This window comes from Phascolarctos cinereus, unplaced genomic scaffold (assembly GCF_003287225.1).
Source record: "Phascolarctos cinereus isolate Bilbo 61053 unplaced genomic scaffold, phaCin_HiC Scaffold_5;HRSCAF=322, whole genome shotgun sequence".
NCBI lineage: Eukaryota > Metazoa > Chordata > Mammalia > Diprotodontia > Phascolarctidae > Phascolarctos > Phascolarctos cinereus.
In genome coordinates, this window is record NW_027555958.1 from 260021025 (window position 1) to 260043308 (window position 22284).

At 37.7% G+C, this 22284-nt stretch overlaps 1 protein-coding gene across 3 annotated transcripts; it reads left to right on the top strand.

Annotated features, from left to right (window-relative positions):
• Positions 1–630: 630 nt before the first annotated feature.
• On the top strand, positions 631–22005 carry LOC110193900 (uncharacterized). Of its 3 annotated transcripts, none has more exons than XM_020965943.2 (4): positions 631–776; positions 1907–2405; positions 2680–2821; positions 20074–22005. In XM_020965943.2, the coding sequence occupies exons 2-4, from the start codon at positions 2007–2009 to the stop codon at positions 21522–21524; spliced, it is 1992 nt and encodes a 663-aa protein (XP_020821602.1). In that variant the 5' UTR covers positions 631–776; positions 1907–2006; the 3' UTR covers positions 21525–22005. The 3 variants fall into 3 exon arrangements, with proteins under 3 accessions (XP_020821602.1, XP_020821603.1, XP_020821604.1); XM_020965944.2 differs by having other exon boundaries at positions 1912–2405; XM_020965945.2 differs by lacking the exon at positions 1907–2405.
• Positions 22006–22284: the final 279 nt, after the last annotated feature.

Below are 22284 nucleotides of genomic sequence, written 5' to 3' on the forward strand. Positions count from 1 at the left end.
AAGTGAGCCAGCCCCATCGAAATATGCTGGAACTTTTAATGCTCTTCCAATAATAAATGCTTTTCCAAATATGTGTGGGTAGTTCTGGTCGGGGGAATCTTTCTAATACACCTGCAGGCCATACCCCTTACTGCACCAATGCATAAAGGCACACTGGATTTTCTGAGTTTGGAGAACCTGTAGTGTACTTATTTTTTTCATGTCTTCCTAGTCTTCTCATCTACCACCTCCCAGTACCCCTCATCACTGGCGTAGGGAGATTTTATATATATATATATATATATGTATATATATATATATATATATATATATATATATATTATATATATATATATATATATATATATATATATATCACACACGTTAGATCTTCTGCATGTGCGCGCGCACGCACACACACACACACACACACACACACACACACACACACATCACACACATTGCTGTCTCCTCCAATGTGGCTTTCTGAGATAACTTGGCAATTGTTTTACTTAGACTGTGGCCTCAGTTTGAGCAACTATTAGCGGAGCAGGCTGACAGAACAGAACGCACGGCAGAGTTTGTGCTCAGCCCCTGGCAGGCCAGATCCGGCTGAGCGGAGGAGAGAAACTGTACCACCGAGACGGAGATTCCTAGAGAGACCTAGAAATGACTGGAGCTGCGTGGGCTGGCCACGGATTGGAGAATTCAAGGTCGGGGCTACTGAGTCAAGGCCTCTGCAGGTCCGAAAGCTTGTGTCCAGCAGTTCTGTCCTTCCTTGTACCTGTGCTGCCACGGTAAGTGGGCAGGGGCCTGAGGCAGAGGGAGCTCGAGAAGCAAGGCGAGTCTGTTCAGCCACGGACCCATGGGTACCCCCGACAACCCTCTCGCTGGTCCCCCAGCCATGGCCGCTGTAGGAAGCGCATATTCGCGGAGAGACAGAAATAGAGACTTGGGAGAAATCTGGGCTTGGGGACGCGGGCAGGGCTGTCGGCTGCGGCTCCCGCCGTGCCTCCCGGTGCCAGCCAGGCTCACGTGCTGGGCTGGGTTCTCCTAGGAGGTCAGGGGTGCCTCCGAACCCGTATGTGCTCTGAGGAATCCTAAGTGACTGCAAGCGCTGAAGTCTAGTTGCTTTGCTTAAGTGACGTGGCAGCTCACTTTCCCACGGGGGAGACTTCTCTGGTGTCCTGGATCCTTGGAAGTTTCCCTCTCATTGCGGTGTCCTGCTGCTTCATTTCCTCAACCTTTATACAAAACAAAACTGCAACAAAACAAACGAGAGAGTTTATTTCTCCCGTGGGAGTTTATTTCCCAATAGAACCAGGGCCAGGTAATGTCTGGTAAATGTCTTTTGCCCGAATTTCGCACGATCAACATATTATTTATATTTTCTAAAGTTTTGCTCTTAGTTTTTAGAAACCAACTTTTCCATTCTAAGCAAGGCAAAGCACACAGTACCTTTGATTTATTCTGTTTCTTCCCTTAGCTTTGTGGTAAGATGTTCAAAACCCTTTTCCTCTCACAGCCTTACTCCACTGCTCTGACCTGGACACATCTTTTTGTTGTTGTTGTTGTTGTTGTTGTCGTTGTTGTTGTTGTTGTTGTTGTTTAGGTAACACTACTCCATTCTTGCTTCATACTTAGAAGTTATTTGTATGCACCCTTGTATTCTGCAATTATTTCATGTTAGTCTCACCAAGAGATTATAAACTTCTTGAGGGCAAGAACAAGATCCTGTATTTTTATTTTATCCAATTTCCTTTTTCACTTGTACAGCATAGTGATAGAAGTATGAGTTTACTTGTTGGTTGGTTGATGTTGAATTGCTTTCCTTTCCTCTGAATTGCTCTAATGACTGGCCTTTATTTTATCAGTTCTAAAGCTGCATGTCAGTTCCATAAGTTAACAATGGTTTCTCATGCTTTAGGACAGCCTATGCAAAGGAAATACTTAAATTAAATCTTCCCAAAGTATAAAACTCAGCTGAGCCTTCTGAGCAGTTGAAGCTCAGGATTGCTACTAGATTGATGGAGGCCACGGACAACCAAGTCTCAGAAGAGGAATTGCAACTTTTAACAGTGAAGGTGGAGGAGGAAGATGACTCCTGGGACCAGGAATCTAGCCTAAGAAGAGGTAAACTCTCTCCTCAGGAGATTTTTCGTCAGCGATTCAGACAGTTCTGTTACCAGGAGACCCTTGGACCACGTGAGGCTCTGAACCAACTCCGGAATCTTTGTCATCAGTGGTTGAGGCCAAAAATGCACACAAAAGAACAGATCCTGGAGTTACTGGTGCTAGAGCAGTTCCTAACCATCCTGCCCAAGGAAGTCCAGGCCTGGGTGAGAGAACATTGTCCACAGAATGGAGAGGAAGTGGTGACTGTGTTGGAGGATTTGGAGAGAAAGCCTGATGAACCAGGACAGCAGGTGGGAATGTGCTAGGGGAAGATTATGTGCTACATTCAGAAAGCAGGGTTGTGATCTCCAGGTCCAAGCCCAGGGAAGCAACACAGCATTGACAGGACCACTGAGGCGGGCTAGAGTATTAGTTTCTGTGTCTTTCTTTTTCATTTCCCCCCTCCACTTCATGACCTTGGGGATCGAATGGAACTCTGGGGTATATTCCCTATGATGTCATCTTTAAGGTGTTATTTCTAGTTCCAAGTTCCTCATGAGTGCAACCATACCTGATTGTTTCCAGGTCCCAAACTGTGCTCATGGACAGGAGGTTCTTTCAGAGGAGATGGTACATAAGGTACAGGAATCATGGCACAGCCAGCTGCATACCATGGAGGCCCAGGTCAAGTGTGAGTTTCCAGAGCTTCATGCCCTACAAGAGAGAGGTAAGTAGAACTTGGAACTTTGGGGTTCTTCTTTTTAAAAAAAATCACAAACACACACAACACAACTACTGCCGCACTTAAGCATCCTGTCTATTCTAAGGAAATAGGTGGGAGAGGTAAGGGGGGCAAAAGGAGGGGAGGGGGAAATTGGCTCTGATGCCTAACACACTTCAGAAGCAGGGGAGGGGGGGAGCAGCAAGGAGGGTGCTGCTACTCATGCAGAAGGCCCAGTAATGGTTTTGCTGGGCTTGCTGACATTCCACTTCCTCATGGCCTCCTGAGCCAAGTCACAGGTGATTGTCCCATGAGCAAACTGGAAAGTTCCTGAGTGCTCTGGGGATTCCAATACAGTTGTAATGAATGGATGACTTGACTTCCTGAAGAAGAAGCTTGCCCACCAGTGGCCTGGGTCTGATTTGAGAAGACCAGGATGGTGGGGATCACTTCCCCAGAGTACTCAGCACTTCCACAGGAGCTGTTGCTGGAAGCGGAATCCAGATGCCTTCGGTAGTAGTCATGGCTTGCTATAAGTGAGCCACTGGATGGGATTTCTGCCATCTTGCTTGTTCTTCTTGTGATGTAGTAAACCTTAGTAGTGGCTTGTGAGCAGCTCTTATCAGGCAGTGGGCTGCGGCAGACGATCAGGAGTGACCTGGCTCAGGGGAAGAGGGTGCCAGGCCACAGAGCCCATTTGTAAAGGTGATCACGGAAGGATACTCCACGGCAATAAAAATGGGAGAGTTCTTTGGGTTTTCACTGTACTCTTTGGAAAGAGTGCTATATACTTAACTGGTTCTACTTTCACTACCCTTTTCTTAGCTTTGCACTCTTGCTTCTGGCACCATCACTCTTGAAATTGTTGTCTCTGAAATCACCAATGACTTCTTCCTTATCAAAATTATATTTTTCTTGTCTTTGTTTCCTTGCTCCCTTTCTGGCATTTTACTCTTTGTACCATCCCCTTCTTCTGGGCACTGCCTCCTTCCTTGGCTTCTATGACTTTGCATTCTCAAGTTCTTCTATGTTTTAAAAAAAATTGAACTTAAAAAACACCAAATGAAATGAGCATTGCCATATACTAAGTAGAGCAGATAAGGAAGATAGTATATGAAACCATGAGTCTCTATTAATCACAGCTTGCTTTTCAAGTATTTTATAATAAATTCAGTATGTTGCTTTAAAAGCACTCTTGCTAGCCTGTTTCATTCTGAAATTCTGTTCACTTCTGTGTATTTAAAAAAATTCTTCACTGACTCTCTTTAATTTCTTTTCTTTTTTGGAGGGGATAATACTAATACACCTATTCCCATCAGTTCCTCCAAAATGGAAAAAAAGAAAGGAAAAAGAATCCTTGCAACAAATATTAGTTAAGCATAGTAAAGCAAAACATATGACCATATTGGCCCCATCCAAAAATATATGTCTTATTTTGTGTCTTGAGTCTGTTATCTCAGTCAGAGGTTGGGTAGCATGTACCATGATTTATGCCTTGAAATTGGTCATTGCATTGATCAGTTCCTAAATCTTTTAAAATTGTTTGTCTTTACAGTATTGTTTTTGTATAAATTGTTCTGGTTCTGCTCACTTCACTATGCATTAGTTCCATGCATGTCTTCCCTGGCTTCTCCAAAACCATTCCTTTCATCACTTGCACACTAATATTCCATTATATTTATATGCCATAATTTGTTCAGATACTCCCTAATTGATGGACACCTCCTTAGTTTGCATTTCTTTGCTACAAAAAAAAAAATGGAACCGCTATGAATATTTTTTGTATATATGAATCTTTTCCAAAAGCTCTTTCATTGATCCTTTGCAGGTACAGGCCTAGTAGATGTATCACTTGGTCAAAAGCTATACACAATCTAGTGACTTTTGGAGCATAGTTTCAAATTATTTTCCTTAGAGCCTGGATCAATTCATAGCTCTATTAGTGTGACTACCCTTCCCACAATCTTCCTCACAAGTCTTATTTTCCTTGTTTGTCATCTTTGTCAATATTGATAGGTGTGAAATGGAATCTCAGAGTTGTTATAATTTTAATTTCTCTAATTATTGATGATTTGGAGCATTTTTCATAAAGGTATGAATAGCTTATAAACATAGGTTTTTGTTCCTTTGAGAACTTTCTGTTTATGTCGTTTGACCATTTGTTGGGAAATGACTTTTGTTCTTATAAATTTGTTGGGAAATGACTTTTGTTCTTATAAATTTGAATCAATATTTCACTTTGTCAGAGAAACTTGCTGCAAAGATATTTTTCCCGCTTAATGGTTTCCCTTTTAATTTTCACTATGTTGATTTTGTTTGTGCAAATACTTTTCTGTTTTATGTAATCAGAGTTGTTTATTTTATTTTCTATGATCTTCTGTATTCCTTGTTTATGAATTCTTCACTGATGTTATGTTGTTCCTTAATGTTCCCTGTTGTGAAAGGTATTTCTATCCCTACTCCTCTAATTTGTTTATAATGTGACCATTTATATCTAATTCGTGTATCCATTTGAAGCTTATCTTGGCATATGGTATCAGAAGTTGGTCTAAATCTAATTTGTGCCCTATTGCTTTCCAGTTTTCCTAGCAGTTTTTGTTGGATATTATTATCATAGTGTTATGAACACTTGCTACTATGTTCATTTGCTTCAGTATGTTGTGTACTTAATCTCTTCAGCTGAACAATTTTTCTATTTTTAAAACCAGTAACAAAAAGCTTTGATACGTATATTTGATATATATTCTCATTTCTTCTATTTGGCTGAGTATTTTACATTTAATTATTCATCTGTTTCATCTAAGCTATTGGTTTTATTGTCATGTAATTGACTTATAAACCTTTTTCATTTTTTGGTTGGTTATGTGCTTTTTCTTTTTAAACAATTTATTTGTTTACTTATTATACTGTTTTGTTTTGGTTTTTTTAGTATATTTTGAGAGTACTTCCAGGCATCTTTCTTTCCCACTTTTTTTCTTCATTATTTTCCTCCAAATTCTTAACTTTTCGTTTTTCCAGATGAATTTTTTTTCTAGTTATCTAAAGTAATCTTTTGGTAGTTTGATTGGGGTGGCACTTGATAAGTAAATTAATTTAATTAGCATTCTCATTTTTGTTATATTGGCATGGTCTTACTATTTTTTAATTTTTTATTTTATTTTTTTATTTTTTACTTTCATTATATTGTCAATTATTATTTTTCTAATGAGTTAGGTCTATTTATTTCTATAACTAATGTTTTGAAGTTTTGTTCATCTAGTTCTTGTGTGCTTCTTGATAGGTGGACTCCCAAGTACTTATAAATTATATAGTTGTCTTGAATGGAATTTTTTTCTATTTCTTCCTGATGAAATTTGTTGCAAATGTAAATAAAAGCTGTTGATTTTTTATAGATTTACTTTATAGCCTACTAATTTGCTGAAGTTATTATTTCATTTGATATTTTAGTTTACTAGAGTTCACTTTAATAGAACATTATATTCTCTAAAAGGGATAGTTTTGTGTCTTTCTTTGCCTTTGTTAATCCCTATATTTCTTTTTCTTGTCATTTATTAACCTTTTTCACACTATATCAAATAATAGTGGTGGTAAGTGGACTTTTTGCTTTACTCTGTACTTATTGGAAAGGGCTCTGCATTTCTCCATTGCAAATAATGTTAACCCTGGGGTTTAGGTAGCTATTACCATATTAAGGAACATTCCATTTGTTCCTATACTTACTAGGTTTTTTTTTTGAATAAAAATAGGTTTTGCATTTTGTCTAAAGCATTTCATCATTAATTATAATCACATGATTGTTAATTGTTTTTTAATATAGTCTATTATGTTTACAATTTTTTCTTATATCAAACCAATCTTGCACTCTTAATATATAGCCAACCTGATCATAGTGCATAATGTTTAAAATATGTTGCTATAGCTTCAGTGCTAATATTTTATTCAATGTTTTTGCATCGATATTCATGAAGAATATTGGTCTATAGTGTATGATTTTTCCCTCTGGTTTAGGTATCAAAATGATATTTGTATCATAGAAAGAGAATAATAGGATATTCTTTCCAAATTTTTCAACCAGTTTTTTTTTTCAATTAGAATGAATTATTCTCTGTTTATTTCATAGAATTAATTCATTTTTTAATTCATCTGGACCTGTTGGGGGGGGAGTTCTGAAGTTCATTTATGGTTCAATTTACTTTTCTGAGATTAGATTATATAAATTCTCTATTTCTATTAATCTGAGTATTTTACATCTAATTATTCATCTATTTAATCTGTTATTGGTTTTATTGGCATGTAATTGTCATATAAACCTTATTTATTTTTTGTTGGTTTTCATGTGCTTTTTCTTTTTAAACAATTTATGTTTACTTGTTTGTTACATTTTCTTATGGCACAATAACATTCCATTACATTCATGTAAAATTAGTTGTTTAGCCATTCCTTAATAGGAGGACAGTCCCTTTCCAATTTTGAGATGCCTCATGAGAAGAACTGCTATTGATATTGTTTTACATATAGATCTTTTCTTTCTTTGATCTCTTTGGAACAGAGCAGGGTCAAACTTTTGGGACATAGTTCCAAAATACTTTCTAGAATGCCTGGACCAGTTTACAGCCTGTTTTCCCATAACCCCTCTAACACTGGATATTTTCGTTATTGGGCATCTTTGCTAGTTTCATAGGTGTAAGGTAGAACTTTAAAGTTGCTTTGATTTTCATTTCTTTAATTATTAGTTATTTAAAACTTTTTTTCACATGGTTGATAAATTTCTGGATTTCTTCTTTTAAAAGCTGTCTGTTCATATCCTATCTATTGGGGAATGGCTTTTAGTCTTATAAATTTGAATCAGTTCTCTATAAATCTTATCTATCAGACACTTATCAGAGATATTTACTGCAAATTTGTTTTCCTGCTTGTGTGAAAATTTTTAAATTTTATATAATGGAAATTGTTCATTTTATCTTATGTGATCCTTCTGATTGCTTGTGTGGTCATGAATACTTAACCTATCCATACATCTAAAAGGTAATTTCTTTCTTACCCATCTCATTTATGAAGTGACCTTTTCTATCTAAGTCACATAAGCATTTCAGTCTTATTTTGGTATATGGCATAAAGTGTTGGTCTAACCAGAGTTTTTGCCAGTACTTCATTGAAAAGAAAAACAGGCAAAGTAACTATTTAACTTTCTTAAATTAGTTTTTTAATTAGTTTTTAGTTTTATCAGTTAAATGGTGTTCCCCCCTTTTTGTTTTTAACTAGAAAATCAACAAATATGAACATTTCCAAATACAAAAGTGGGAAAAAGAGGTCTGTATGTGAAACAGTGCAAGTATTACATATATATGTGTGTCTGTGTGAAATTTAACATGAAAGTACTGACATTGCCTTTCTTATCTGTTACCTCATCTGAACTTCCTTCTGTTCTTTTGTGTGTGTTTTTAAATGTTTCAATAATACTCTTTTCTTTCTTCTTTTAAAAAAAATTATGCATTTTTCAATTAGCAAAAACTTGCCTTTTCTCCCTCATGTCATAACCTCCTCTCCCCTGCCCCCAGCTGAGAACAAAAGAAAAACAAAACCCTTGTGGTGAACACATATAGTCAAACAAAATAAATGCCACATTGGCCATGTCTACACACATACACACACACACACACACACACACACACACACACACACACACACACACACAATGTGTCCTTCACCTTGCCGTCAGGAGATGGGCAGCATGTTTCATCATTAATTCTCCAGAATCATGGTTGGTGATCACACTGAAAAGAATTCCTAATTCTTTCAACGTTGTTTGTGTTTACTCTAGTCGTTGTTTAAATTATTCTCCTGTTTCTGTTCACTTCACTCTGTGTCAGTTCATACAAGTCTTCTCTCCAGCTATCCATTTCATCATTTCTTATAGCACAATAGTATTCCACCATATTTACATACCATAACTTATTCAGCCATTCCCCAGTTTATAAGTACCTCCTCAGCTTCCTATTCTTTGCTACTTCAAAAAGAGGTGTATATCCTTAGAGTTTGTTTTGCTTAGGACTAATCCCTTTTTACATTTATCCTCCCTCTAATTCTACCTTTTTTTCTTTTCCCTCCTATTTCCCTGTTGAGTGACATGTATTTCTGTACCCTGTGTGTGTGTATTTGTGTGTGTGTGTGTGTGTGTGTGTGTATTCTTCCCTCCTTTGATCAGTTCAGATAAGAGTGAAGTTCAGGGGTCAGCTGCTACTTGTGCAACTTATTATATCTACTTCTGCAACTTGATTATGAGATAATTTCTCCTAACCTTCCTTCTCCCCCTACTATTCCCCCCCTGCCCAGTATATTCCTCTTTCCTTCTCTTTCCATTCTTCTCTTAAGATCAGACACAATAGAACCACCCTCAAGCCTTGTTTGCTTAGACTCCTTCTAAGAACCTTGATGATGATGATACAGTGCTATGCAACACATGTATTATCTCCTCATATTTGAATGTAAGAAGTTTATGCTTATTTAGCCCTTTATCACATCTTTGTTCATGTTTACTTTTTTATGTTTCTTTAACTCAGTTGTTTGAACTTCAGAGTTTCTACACAGCTCTACTGTTTTTATCAGGAATGTTTGGAAAAGCATTTCATTAAAGGTCCATTTTTTTTCTCTTTAGGATTTCATATTTAGTTGAGCTGAGTAAGTTTTTCTTGACTGTCTTTTTGCTTTCTGGAATGCTGCATTCTAAACTCTCTGCTGTTTTATAGTGGTGGCTCCTAAATCATGTCTGAATCTGGTGAAAGAATTCTTTCTTTCTGGCTGCTTGCAGTATTTTTTATTTAACCTGGAAGCTCTGTATATTGGCTATCAGAGCTCCCTTGTCTGAGTTGCCCATAGTCATCCACTGTCCAAGGATCTGAGAGTGTTCTTCATGCCTGTTTTGTCCTCAAGTAATCAGGAAATTATGTCAACTGTCTTTAGTCACCAGAGCCAACCAAATCTCGAGTATACCTCAATATCTATCTCAATACCTATCAAGAAAAATCTAGTCTAACATGAATAGGGACAAAGGTTAGGATAATGATCCTACCACACTTAGCTGTAAGGTCCTTGAAGTCTTCTAAAGGACCTTCCAGCACTTAAATGACCTTCGGACTATTATTGGTCAACCCTGACCCTTAGGTTATTGAAAAAGCTGGATATAGACAGTTAGGGGGCAGTTAGATGGTTCATTGGATAGAGCATGGGGCCTAGAGTCAGGAAGATCTTAGTTCAAATGCGACCTCAGATATTTACTGGCTGTGTGACCTGGGTAAGTCACTTAGCCTCTGTCTGCCTCAATTCCTCATCTGTAAAATGGGGACACACTGGAGAAGGAAATGACTCCAATAACTTTGTCAAGAAAAAACCATGGACAATCCATGGTCCAGAAGAGTCAGACATGACTGAATGACTGAACAAAGGAGGAAAAGAAAAGCTGAAACAGAAACATGTCAAAAACAAAATAAGGTAACAGCTTCCAAAAGGAATGAGTAGATTTGTGAGAATCCCAGGAATAATTGAGCCTTAGGTCTAAATTATTAATTCTACATGGTAGATGATGCCATGCATTTGCAGTTCACAGTGTAAAAGGTATAATTTAAAAAGGTGATCATAAGCAGGAACAGCACCAGAGATGTCAGGGAGGTGTAAAGTAGACATGCTGACACTTCCTGCATAGCCATTGGTCCCCATCACAGGTGAGGGATAATTGTCTGGGGAAAAAAAAATTATGTGAATACCCACTTAATTTTCCTTGGCCCAGCAGCCAAGATCCTCCTTCCCATGGGGAACTCCAGGGGGAAATACAAAATCTTTACTCCATGAGAGATTTCTAAAGGACTCCCCATTCCTCCTTCTTATGTGGAGGCTAGTTAGACACTTATCTCCTTCTTATTGCCAGAAAGCAGTTCCCCTTTCAAAACTGCCATTTCTTGTTCCTCTAAGCCCTCCTTGTGGAGGAGTTGCACAATGATCACTGGGTGTTACATTAATAACAACGTGGAGGGGCCAATCACTTGTATATTACAATAAGCAGTGGGCTGTAGTGGGCCTGCCTTTTACTATTAGCACATAGTATTGCCCACTCTTTTGCCATCAGGTTGCCATTGCAACTGGGAGCCACTCTGCTCTCCATTGTCAGTGGGGCCCGTGTCTCTGTCCACTGTATGTTTATATCTACTGCCATACTAGATGCTCCTAGCCAGTGATGGTATTATCCACATTGGTGCCCAGTGACCCCTAGGCCAACACAACTGGTCCCTGTATCTGTGACTGCTGCCCCTGCACAGTGCTGTTAGCATCTGGCCCCTTGCCACTGCCAATGGGACATGTATCTTTTCCTCCTGCCTTCTTCTCCAGGGTCTACTCCTACCCACTATGATTGTGTAGGACAAGTATCACTACTAGGACTTGAGCTCTTCTGTCCAGTGCTGGGATAGAGTATGCCTGAGCACTATTGCACTACTACTGCTAGGCCTTGACTCTGCCCCACTGTGCAGAGGTTTACTGTTGGCCTGCATTGCTTTCTTGTCCTCTTCAGGAGCACTGTGAGTCCTGCTACTACTGAAGGCTGACTCTGCCCTCTTATGCTAAGGCCTGGTGCTGCAGGCCAAAATATAACTTACTGTAACTGGTGCACCACAGTTGATGAGATTAGGCTGTACCACACAGGAATGATTAGGCATCTCCAAAAGACTCTGATCAGTCATACCAGGACTTTGGTTTTCCTTTCTTTTGGGAGTCATCATCTCAAGTAAAGGAAATTCTCCCTATTGCCAGTAGATCTCCACTGAGGTCCTAAGCCCAAAACCAAACTCTAAGGATATAAACCTCTTTTTGAGGTAGCAAAAAATTGGAATCTGACAAGGTACCCATAAGTTGGGCAGTGGCTGAATAAGTTCTGGCATATAAATGTGATACAATACTATCATGCTTAAGAAATGATGAAAGGGATAGTTTCAGAGAAGACGTATGAACTGATACAGAGTGAAGTGAACAGAAACAGGAAAATAAATAATGACACAACTTTGAAAGAATTAGGAATTCTGATCAGTGTAATAGACATTCTCAGTTTCATGTATAATCATCTCCTTATGTTCTACAATGTGTATGGAAATATCGGTTTTACTTGGTGTTTATCAAATTTATTATTTAAAAATATCAAGCCAGGCATGGTTGGCACATGCCTATAATACCAACTATTACTGGAGAGGCTGAACCTGGCAGATCTCTTAAGCTCAGAGTTCTGACCCAGTAATCTCCCCTCATATAATAATATAATCATAACTTCCCTCCAAACTTGCCCTTTTCACTTGTCTTTTCCATTTCTATATACATTTTGACTAATATTAAATTTATACACACCAAAAAAAGCAAGAGATTTATGGTTTCATGTAGCTTTCTCCTCTTCTCCTCCTCTCTGTACTTAGAAATGTTCAAGTTAGTTGATGTTTGTCAAATTCCCAACAATTAAAGAAAATTTTCCTTACCAATTACATGTAAAAGCAATTATTAACACTCTTTTAACAAATTTTGAGTTCCAAATTCTCTCCTACCCTTTCCTCCCTCCCTGATCAATGAGAAGGCAAGGAATTTGACACAGATTATACATGTTATCCATATTAGATATGTTGCAAAAGAAAACACAGGCCAAAAACACCAGGAAAAGTAAAGAAAGTATCAAAAAGTATGCTTTGACCTGCACTCAGACTCCATCAGTTATTCCTGTGGAGGTAGATAGCATTTTTCATCATAAGTCCTTTGGAAATTGTCTTGAATCATTGTATTGCTAAGAATAGCTAAGTCATTCACCAGTTGATCATCATAACAATATTGCTGTCTCTGTGTACAATGTTCATCTAGTTCTGCCCACTTCACTTTGTATCAGTTCATGAAAATCTTTCCAGGTTTTTCTGAAAGTGTCCTGCTCATCATTTCTCTTTTTTTTTTTCATCATTTCTTATAGTACATACCACAACCTGTTCTGCCTTTCCCCAATTCATGGGCATGCCCTCAATTTCTAGTTTTTGCCGTCATAAAAAGAGCTGCTATCAATATTTTTGTAGACATACATCCTTTTCTTTAAAAAAAAAACTCTATTGGAGATACATATTTAATAGTGGGATAGAGTATGCCTGAGCACTTTTGCACTACTACTGCTAGGACTTGACTCTGCCCCACTGTGCAGAGGTTTACCAACCAGAATGGTTGGATCAGTTTACGACTCCACCAACAATGCAGTAATGTCCCAGTTTTCCCATATCCCCTCCAACATCTGTTATTTTCCTTTTCTGTCACCTTAGCCAATCTAATAGGTTTGAGGTGTATGTCAGAGTTGTTTTAATTTGCATGTCTTTAATCAGTAGTGATTTAGAGTATTTTTTCATATGACTATAGATAGCTTTGATTTCTTCTTCTGAAAACTGCCTATTCATATTCTTTGACCATTTATCAATTGGGGAATGACTTATATTCTTATAAATTTGACTCACTTCTCTATATATTTGAGAAATGAGACCTTTATCATAAAATCTTGCTGTCAAAAATTTCCCTCATTTTCTGCTTTCCTGCTAATCTTGGCTGCATTGACTTTGTTTGTTCAGAACCTTTTTAATTTGATGTAATAAAAATTATCCATTTTACATCCCGTGATGCTCATGTTTGGTCATAAATTCTTCCCTTATCTACAGATATGCTGCCCTGTGATATCCCCAATGATATCCCCCTTATGTTATCACCCTTTATGTCTAAATCATGTACCCTTGTTGACCTTATCTTGGTATACAGTGTGAGATGCCCAATCTTATTTTCACATTAATTCTACCTTTTTTAGTATTGGTTACTTATTCTCTTGTGTCCTATGCCATATTGGGTCAGGAAGAATTATCATAATCCTTATACTCCACTGCCACTAAAAAATGATGATGATGATGATAACTAGCATTTACATAGAGCTTTAAGACTTACAGAGTGCTTTGTATATATTATCTTATTTCATCCTTACAACAACCCTGGGAGGTAGGTTCTGTTTTTATCTCCATTTTACAGATGAAGAAACTAAGGTAAATAGAGGTTAAGTGACTTACCCAAAGTTACACAGCTTTTAAATTGTCTTGAGGACATATTTGAACTCAGGTCTTGACTCCAAGTCTACCACTTTGTCCACTGTGCCACCTAGAGGCTTTTTGGACCCTCTCCTCTGCCACCAACATCTGGGAACATTTTCTATTTTGAGGTTCACTCTAGCTTTTCTGTCATCCAGTCCAGATCTACTAATCTCTAAGTCACCCTCCCTTCTTTTTTTTTGGTACCTGGATCACACTCTTTCTCTCCAACACAACCCCTCATACATGGGAAATCTGTAGTATATATTGTTTTGATCAAACACCCTGGACTCCCAGTTCATCGGTGTTCTCAAATCACATGACCTACAGCTTCACTTTACCTTAGCCCACAGGAATAGTCATACTGTAGATCTTATCATAATTCTATCATCTCCATGATTTTAAACTTAAAATTTCTCTTTCTAATCATAATTTCTTGTCCTATAGTTCTCCCTCTCCTTTGCTTCTCCTAAAACTATTCTTCATTTTCAACTTGACCTCTGGTCATGCTATTTCTCCCTGCTTTTCTTGGCTTATTCTTGCTCTGGCTTCACTCTCCTTCCTTCACAGTTTTAATCTTATATTTGACTAGTTCAATTATATGTTATCCTCTGCTTTTAATTCTCTTGTCCCTTTATCCTAACACCACTTAAGCCCTGGATGACCGCTTTCACTCTTGTATTCTATTATGCCACCATGTTGACTGAGTTCATTACAAATTTATGTTGTCTAACTTTAATTGGGCCATCAGTACTATATAGTAATAACTTTTATTCTCCCTTGATGAATTCGTTCTGTTCCACTCATCCTTAACTGTTCAAATATTCTCTTCTTTTTTAAGCTTGTGCCTTCCCCAAAGCTTTGTGCAGTTGTCTACTGAGAAAACAGATACCATCTGCAATGAATTCTCTCTTTTCTACTACTTATCTTACAACTCCTTTACATTTTCACCCATCCTTTCCTCCTTTATTCCTGTCTCTGAAGAAGAAGTGGTGCTTCATGCCAAGACCAGCTTCTTCCCATCCTTCTTGTGCCCTCACTCTTGTGTCCTCTAGGAGCTTGACTCATCTATATTTTCTCACTGTCTCTGTCTCTCATTCACTTACTTTCTCAACTTCCTTTTCTCCTTCCCTTTCTTCTAATTTATCTCCTGAACTCATGACACGTCATCAGTTGCTTAATGGAGAGCTCCAAAGTGCAGATAGCATCAGAAACTCAGTATATCAGAAATTAATCTCAGCTTGCCCTGATAAACCTACCTCATGTCTAAACTCCTTTATTTCCATTTAAGACACTGTTATCTTCCTAGTTGGTTTGTAACTTTAGAATCCTAGTTGACTCTTTCCTTTCCCTTATCTCTTATATCCAGTAACTGGATATGAGCCATATTGATTTTATCTCCACATACCTGCCATCTAGAATCACAAAATCTGGAGTTAGAAAGGACCTGAGCCATCAACTACTCCAAGCCATATCCAAAAAGGAATCCTTACTATAATATACTTGACAGATTGTTGCCTAACGTTTTGCTGAGGTAGTCCATTCTATTTATAGATAGTTCTTATTGTTAGGAAGTTTTTCCTGACAGGAAGCCTAAATTTTTGCCTTTTACAACTTTCACCCACTGCTCTTGGTTCTTTACTTTGGGATCCTCAGCACTTAGCACAACGCCCTGCACATAGTAAGTGCTAAAAAAAAAAATGCTTCTTGATAGACTTCTTCCATAGTTAGCTCTTTGTATTCTTGAATCAAGGAATTCTTGAATCAGCTATGATGGCTTATCTGAGCCTTCTTTTCTTTAGACTAAATATTCTTTGTTCTTTCAAACAGTTCTCCTGTAGTAAGGACATTTGGCCCTTCACCATTCCTGTTGAGAGCTGGAGGAGCTTGGTAGTATTGTGGATGGAGCACCTGGTCTGGAATCAGAAAGATTTAAGTTCAAATCTGTCCTTAGACACTACCTGTGTGACCCTGGACAAGTCATTTACTTCTGCCTTAGTTTTCTTATCTGTAAAATGAGGATAATAATAGCACCTATCTCTCAGAGTTGTTGGGAAAATCAAATGAGATAACATTTGTAGAAAGGCTCTGGGGCAGCTAGGTGGCACAGTGGATAGAGCACCAGCCCTGGAGTCAGAAGGACCTGAGTTCAAATCTGGCCTCAGACACTTGACCCTAGCTGTGTGACCCTGGACAAGTCACTTGACCCCAATTGCCTTGGGGGGAAAAGTTCTTAGAACAGTGACTGCTACATAGTAGATGCAATATAAATGCTTATTCTCTTTCCCACTCTTTTTTTTTCTTTTTTCTTTTTTTTTTGGCAATTGGGGTTAAGTGACTTGCCCAGGGTCACACAGCCCCCTTTCCCACTCTTAATGCAGCTCACTTCTTAGCTTTTTTGGCTTCCAAGTCACACTGAGTTAGTAGTTCACTAAAAATTCACCTAATTGACCTTCTAGCTTCCTTTTTCTCCTTCTCTAGCCCATCTTCTTAGAGCTATCAAAACAATCTTCCTAAATTATTGATCTGATCTACTCAAAAACCTTCTATTCTGGATCAGGCCTAACTTAAGCTACTCCAGTGATTCAGCCTTGGGAGTTAAAATTTGTTGTGTACTTGTGAACCATGAAATACAATAAAAACAACTTTACTGATAGTGAGAGATTAAAGAGAATACAATTTCTAAAGCAATAAAAGATAATAACTCAAATAAAACACTGTTCTTCTTAGCATCCACAGTCATCACAGCAACCAGCCACCCTAAATCAGTAATGTTGTCACTGTTGGGCAGCAGAAATTACTGTAAAACCTCTGACACTAGTTCCTTCTAGGCTGATCCTTATATACCTCAAGTGTTAAGGAAGCCAGACTGCCTCAGCTCCTCTCCTTCTACCCTTCTTTCCTGCCTTGCAAATGACCCAGTCCAGTTTACATAAAATAGCAGGTATCACTTCTGTTACAAATTTAGTGCCTTCCCATTGCTTATAGGATAAAATATGAACCCTTTGGACTGTGGAAGGCCATTTAAGGCCCTCCACAATCTGCTTCCCACCTACTTTTCCCACCAACCATCATCATCATAGTTTGTTATGTTCACAACCTCTTAGTATCCAAAATTCAAGCAAACCTTACTCTTCATTTGTAGGCATAAGCCTGCCAGAAATAGTGTTGATTAATTTTAGATTATGTTAATCTAACTTAATATGAGAGAGACACAAAGATACCTGGGTTAGTGGGAGGAGGAAGAGAGAGAGAGAGAGAGAGAGAGAGAGAGAGCGGAACAACAAACAGCAGAGATGAATAGAGCTATTACTCCAGGACTGTGGAAGTCTCTTTAACCCAAGCCATTTCAGAGTTCTAGTGATAGCTTTCTGGGACAATAGAAAAAAATTCACAATATGAAAACGTAGTTACAGAGCTCAAGATAAAAGTTCAATTAACCATTTGCTTCATCAAACAGAATAATACTTAACTTATGGCATACTCTTGGAGAATCATTTTCCTAAGACCATGCAATCCCTCTTTGACCTCTCCATTCAAGGATACCCTTTTTGAGCTGGTCAGTACCATTCTAACTTTTGTTAATTTATGTAATCTAAGAAATTTCTTCCTTCTTTTAGGTAGATAGTTAACCTAATCCTTTCAGGGGCGTGGAGAAAAAGTAGTATCAAAATTAGTTTCATTTGGTCATCACTCTTAACTACCTCAAGGGAGAGTCAGAGGGCTGATCAGAGAGAAGGGAAGCAGGGCTTTGTTTCTGTTTTGATAGTTAAAGACAGATATGGTTTCAATTTTAGATTTTAGTACAAATGCTTCAGAGTAGGGTAATTTAAAGATGCTTTCTTAATATTTATAAGAGAGGGAAGAGGTAGGGTTTGTCTGCTTCCACAGTATGTACTGTATGCAGAGTATTATGCTAAGTGATAGGGATACAAAGATGAGGCCTTATCTCTCAAGAAATTTATAATTTAAAGTTGGGGGGCTTGAGGGATGACAAGTATACTAATAATTATGCAATAAGGGAGAATGAAGCAAGGAGAGATCGTATAGTCTCATAAGTCTTATAAGAAACTTGGGGAAGAAATTGCTCTCCTCTGAGGGAGGGGGTCAGGGAAGGAATAATGGAAGAGGGAGATTAAGTCTCCAAAGAAGGGAAGAACTTCAACAGATGATGGGAGGAATTCATTATAGGAACAGGAAATTGTGTGAGCAGTGCTCATACAAAAGGCATTTGCTCATGCTGTTCTTACCAGAACAAGAACAAGAGATGGAGATTAGCCTAATTTAATTGGAAAACAGAGAATATGAAGAGGACTGAAATGAGGTAAAGCTAGCCAGGGAGGTTAGGGCCATATTAGGTAGAGGTTTGATAGTAGTCACTGAAAATTTTTGAGGAGAGAATTGACATAGGGTCATAGCAGGCCATTCAGGAGAGTCAATTCAATTAAAAAGTTATTAAGCACTTACTATATGCAGGGCTTTATGCTGGGTGCTAGAGATATAAAGATTAAAACAAAACAGCACCTTTTCTCAGGATATTTACATTCCACTGGTGAGGTGTAACATGAACACAAATATAGTATAAAGAAAGTTGAAAAGGGAGAAAGTGTTGTCAATGAGGGATCATGAAGGAGGTGGAACCTAAGCTGAGCCTTGAAGAAAGACAAGGATTCTGAAAGGTATATAGGTAAGGAGGGAGTTCATGGTAGTCATCCTTCTGTAAGAGAGTTGCCTTGTCTGTCTAGGTCAGCACTTCTTAAACTGTGGGTCACAATCCCATATGGGGTCATGTAACTGACTGTGGGGATTGCAAAAAATTTGGCAACAGTAAAAAATTTCTGAACTCACAATGACCAAAAATTAATTCAAAATCAAATGCACAATGAATCCGAGGTGTTTCTGGCAGAGTTTGCCCATGTTGCATTGTACAACTTCACTGTAGCCTTGATTGTGAACACACAATATACCATGCATACTTTGCACTGCGCATGCCATCACGCCATGCAACACCAACAAATCCTGCCAGAAACATCTCAGCTCAGAATGGAGACTATTGTGTGTTATGAATTGCAGTGTTATTACCATACATATAACTTGGGGAGAAAAAACTAGAAAACAGAACAAAGCAGGATATATTAGCAACTGATGTATAGTATGATTTATAAATACTACAAAATTTCAGAGAACAAATAGGTCTCTGTGGACTGAAATAATCAGCAAAGGGTATATGGAGGACATGGGACATGAAACTGGGCCTTGAATGAAGTATAGGTTTTATTGGTGGATAGTAATGGAAAGGACATTCCAGGAAGGGAGCCTTGGGAGAAAGTAGCAAAGACAAAAACAAAACAGTTTCTGCCCTTGAGATGCTTACTTACATTCTACTGGGGTATATGATATATACACAGATAAGTAAATCCAGTGTATATACAAAAAGCATCATTTTCATTGCTATATGGTATACATATACATTTTCAAAGAAACTTCTATAACATCTGTTACAACTTTTAAAATAGTTAAGTCCTGATATTTATGTAAGAATACACTTTTAGATCCACTTATCTCCTTTGGGCAATATCTTCATAGAAACACAGTTATTCATTTGGGGAAGTAAAACATTTTCTGGTCATGGCCTAGAGTTTGAAGGCTCATGATGGAGACTTTGGAATATTTGCTTGGAGGAATCATTGGACAAAAAGACATAAAAATAATTTTATTTAGCAGTAGTAAGGGCCACCTAGTTGAATTAGTTTGAACTCTAGTTCATTCCTTTTCTGTCCTCATATTTTAATACTATTTTCAGTCATATATAGGCTTAGAACATGCTTTAACTTGGACAATCTTATTTCATCTACAAATGGTTCATTTATTAATTCAGCAATTATTTATAATTACTTTCTATGTCTGTCTCTCTGCTAGGTGTTTGGGGAATAATGATATGTGTAAGGGCATTGTCCCTGTCCTCAGCAACCTTAAATGTCATAGGGGAAATAAGATGGTTATACAGATAGCTATAATATGTCCCTAGTACCATAAGAGTGGTATAAAAGGTGCAGTATATAAGTTTAGAAAAAAAGATTTCCCCATTTCCAGCATAGAAGAATGATGATATTTATGTGTTGTATTTTTTTCCAGTTAATGACACCAAGTCCAAGTTAATTCCTGAACAGAAATATTCAGAAGAAATGGAACCACAAAGGAAAATATCTGACAGATTCAACTGTGAGGTTTCCCAGGTCCTACAGTATGGAGAAACCTGTGAACACGATGAAAAGTTAAAAACACAGCAGGGAAACCCTATAAGAGAGAGACGACATAAATGTGATGAGTGTGGAAAAAGCTTCACTCAAAGTTCAGATCTTATTCGACACTGGAGAGTCCATACTGGAGAGAAACCCTATGAATGTAATCAGTGTGGGAAAGCTTTTAGCCAGAGTACAGGTCTTATTCTACATCAGAGAATCCATAGTGGGGAGAAACCTTACAAATGTAATGAGTGTGGGAAAGCCTTTAGTCACAATTCACATCTTATTAGGCATTGGAGAATACATAGTGGGGAGAAACCCTATGAATGTGATGAATGTGGGAAAGCATTCAGTAAGAGGTCAGGTCTTACTGAACATCAAAGAATTCACAGTGGAGAGAGACCCTACAAATGCAAAGCATGTGGGAAAGCTTTCAGTAGGAAAAGTGACCTTGCTGAACATCAGATGATACATACAGGGGAGAAAGCCTATCGATGTGATGAGTGTGGAAAAGCCTTCTTTCACAAGTCAAGTCTTATTCGACATCAGAGAATTCATACAGGGGAAAAACCTTATAAATGTGATGAATGTGGGAAAGCTTTTAGAGAAACATCAGTCCTTATTGAACACCAGAGAATTCACACTGGTGAAAAACCATACAAATGTGATCATTGTGGAAAAGCCTTTAGAAAGAAGTCACGCCTAATTGGACATCAGAGAAGTCACACTGGAGTGAGGCCATATAAATGTAAAGAATGTGGGAAAGCTTTCAGTGGCAATGCTGGCCTTATGGAACATCATAGAATCCACACTGGAGAGAAACCATATAAATGTGGTAAATGTGGGAAAGACTTTAGAAAGAGGTCTGGTCTTATTGAACATCAGAGAATTCACACTGAAGTGAGACCCTATAAATGTAAAGAATGTGGGAAAGCTTTCCGTGGTAACACTGTCCTTAATGAACACCAGAGAATTCATACTGGTGAAAAACCTCACAAATGTATTAAGTGTGGAAAAGCCTTCATAAAAAAGTCAGGTCTTACTGAACATCAGAGAAGCCACACTGGAGAGAGACCCTACAAGTGTAAAGAATGTGGGAAAGGCTTTAGTGGGAGTACAGGACTTATCCAACATCAGAGAATCCACACTGGGGAGAAAACATTTCAGTGTGATGTATGTGGCAAAGAATTTATTTGGAGATCAAGCCTTATTCAACATCAGAGAATCCATACTGGAGAGAAACCTTTTCAATGTGATGTGTGTGGTAAAGAGTTCCTTTGGAGGTCAAGCCTTATTCAACATCAGAGAATCCATAATGTAGAAAGATCTATTTCAATATAGAATGTAGGAAGTCTTTGAGTGAACTATTAATTATTAATCAAGAATTATTCATCATGTGAGAAACCACACATGTGAAAATAGACTAAAGATAATGAGGACTCTTTTTTTAAAAAGATTCAGTCCAAGAAATAGGATCAAAGTCTAGAAATCATAAAGAATTTTGATAGGATAAACATGGGCTTAAAGGAAACACTGTATTGTATGGGGGTAAACATTTTATTTGTTACCCCAAGAAAATGATATATGGTAATAAATATAAATTAGCCTAAGCAGGACTTAGATTAATTTAGTAGGATAATAGAACAAGAAATGTTTACAAGTCTAACCTTGCCTTTATCAGAGTCTCACTAGAATGCAAGGCTGAATTTGTTTGTATAGTTTTAGTATTTAGAGTGGTGTACTGATTACTTGGGACAAAGTAAAATAAACATATTGACTTATACAATAAACCTTACAAACTTTTATATTTTTAAAAATTTAATATGTATCGTGTTCTCAACTTCGCTGCAATCAGTTTTTTACATGATTTGACATTTGAGTTTACAAAATTTTGACACATTCTTTAATTGATCATCATAAAACTATGCTTTTATTACCCTAGATATTAAGTATACCTTTGATGACCAATCCATTTTTCCAAGTCTAGCCTTGATGATAGCCCAGAGTTAAATAAGGAGAGTTCCCAGTCCATTGAAGCATATTTATTTTATTTAGATACATTTCTTAGCCTTTTGTTAAGATTGAGGGAGGAGGTAATGAT